The sequence below is a fragment of the Austrofundulus limnaeus genome, unplaced genomic scaffold (assembly GCF_001266775.1).
Source record: "Austrofundulus limnaeus strain Quisiro unplaced genomic scaffold, Austrofundulus_limnaeus-1.0 Scaffold723, whole genome shotgun sequence".
Taxonomy (NCBI): domain Eukaryota; kingdom Metazoa; phylum Chordata; class Actinopteri; order Cyprinodontiformes; family Rivulidae; genus Austrofundulus; species Austrofundulus limnaeus.
The window spans coordinates 5,676-7,232 of record NW_013953125.1 but is presented as its reverse complement, the minus strand read 5'-3'; the positions used below and the strand labels follow the sequence as shown (position 1 = coordinate 7,232).

Below are 1,557 nucleotides of genomic sequence, written 5' to 3'. Positions count from 1 at the left end.
CTTTTATTTACAGTGAAATATATTGTATTAATAATATGTTGTCACCACCTCCAAACAATGTTACAACTGTCCCCGGTCTCACCTACTGTAGATGGACGCTTGTTTCCTGAAAGTTTGATTAAATATTTTATTAACAGTGAATCTGCTGAAGATCAAAATATGTGGATCATTTTCAGAAAAACTGTTCCCACCTGTCCTCACCTGTCCCCACCTGTCCTCACCTGTCCTCACCTGTCCCCACCTGTTCTCACCTGTCCCCTCCTCCTCACATGTCCTCACGTGTCCCCACCTGTCCTCATCTGTCCCCACCTGTTCTCACCTGTCCACTCCTCCTCACATGTCCTCACCTGTCCCCACCTGTCCCCTCCTCCTCACCTGTCCTCACCTGTCCCCTCCTCCTCATCTGTCCTCACCTGTCCCCTACTCATCTGTCCTCACCTGTCCCCTCCTCACCTGTCCTCACCTGTCCCCTCCTCCTCACATGTCCTCACCTGTCCCCATCTGTCCTCACCTGTCCCCACCTGTCCTCACCTGTCCTCACGTGTCCCCTCCTCATCATCTGTCCTCACATGTCCTCACCTGTCCCCTCCTCACCTGTCCTCACCTGTCCCCTCCTCACCTGTCCTTACCTGTCCCCTCCTCCTCACCTGTCCTCACCTGTCCCCACCTGTCCTCACCTGTCCCCTCCTCCTCATCTGTCCCCACCTGTCCCCTCCTCACCTGTCCTCACCTGTCCCCTCCTCCTCACATGTCCTCACCTGTCCCCACCTGTCCCCACCTGTCCCCTCCTCCTCACATGTCCTCACCTGTCCTCACCTGTCCTCACCTGTCCCCTCCTCCTCACATGTCCTCACCTGTCCCCACCTGTCCCCACCTGTCCCCTCCTCCTCACATGTCCCCACCTGTCCTCACATGTCCTCACCTGTCCTCACCTGTCCCCTCCTCCTCACATGTCCTCACCTGTCCCCACCTGCCCTCACCTGTCCTCACCTGTCCCCACCTGTTCTCACCTGTCCCCTCCTCCTCACATGTCCTCACGTGTCCCCACCTGTCCTCACCTGTCCTCACCTGTCCCCACCTGTTCTCACCTGTCCCCTCCTCCTCACATGTCCTCACCTGTCCTCTCCTCCTCACATGTCCTCACCTGCCCCCACCTGTCCTCACATGTCCTCACCTGTCCCCTCCTCCTCACATGTCCTCACCTGTCCCCACCAGTCCTCACCTGTCCCCACCTGTCCTCACCTGTCATCACCTGTCCCCACCTGTCCTCATCTGTCCCCTCCTCGTCACATGTCCTCACCTGTCCCCACCTGTCCTCACCTGTCCCCACCTGTCCTCACCTGTCATCACCTGTCCCCACCTGTCCTCATCTGTCCCCTCCTCCTCACATGTCCCCACCTGTCCTCACCTGTCCTCACCTGTCCCCGGGCAGAGTGCTGCAGCAGCTCCTGGATCTGGACCTTGTCCTGCTGCAGTCTCCTCTTCATCAGTTTGGAACAGTTCACGTTGATGGCTTCCAGGATGTGGGCGGAGTTAAAGTCCACGAAGGACCGGCTG

General features: G+C 57.8%; 1 protein-coding gene across 4 annotated transcripts in view; it reads right to left on the bottom strand.

Annotated features, from left to right (window-relative positions):
• dusp16 (dual specificity phosphatase 16) overlaps positions 1 to 1,557 on the bottom strand; it is a gene marked incomplete at its 5' end in the record, with an annotated part of 10,726 nt that overhangs the window by 8,009 nt on the left and 1,160 nt on the right. For 2 of the 4 annotated variants that reach the window (XM_014028168.1, XM_014028170.1), the window contains 1 exon segment: positions 1,419 to 1,557. In XM_014028168.1, the coding sequence (XP_013883622.1) occupies positions 1,419 to 1,557 (139 nt within the window). 4 annotated transcript variants of the gene reach the window in all.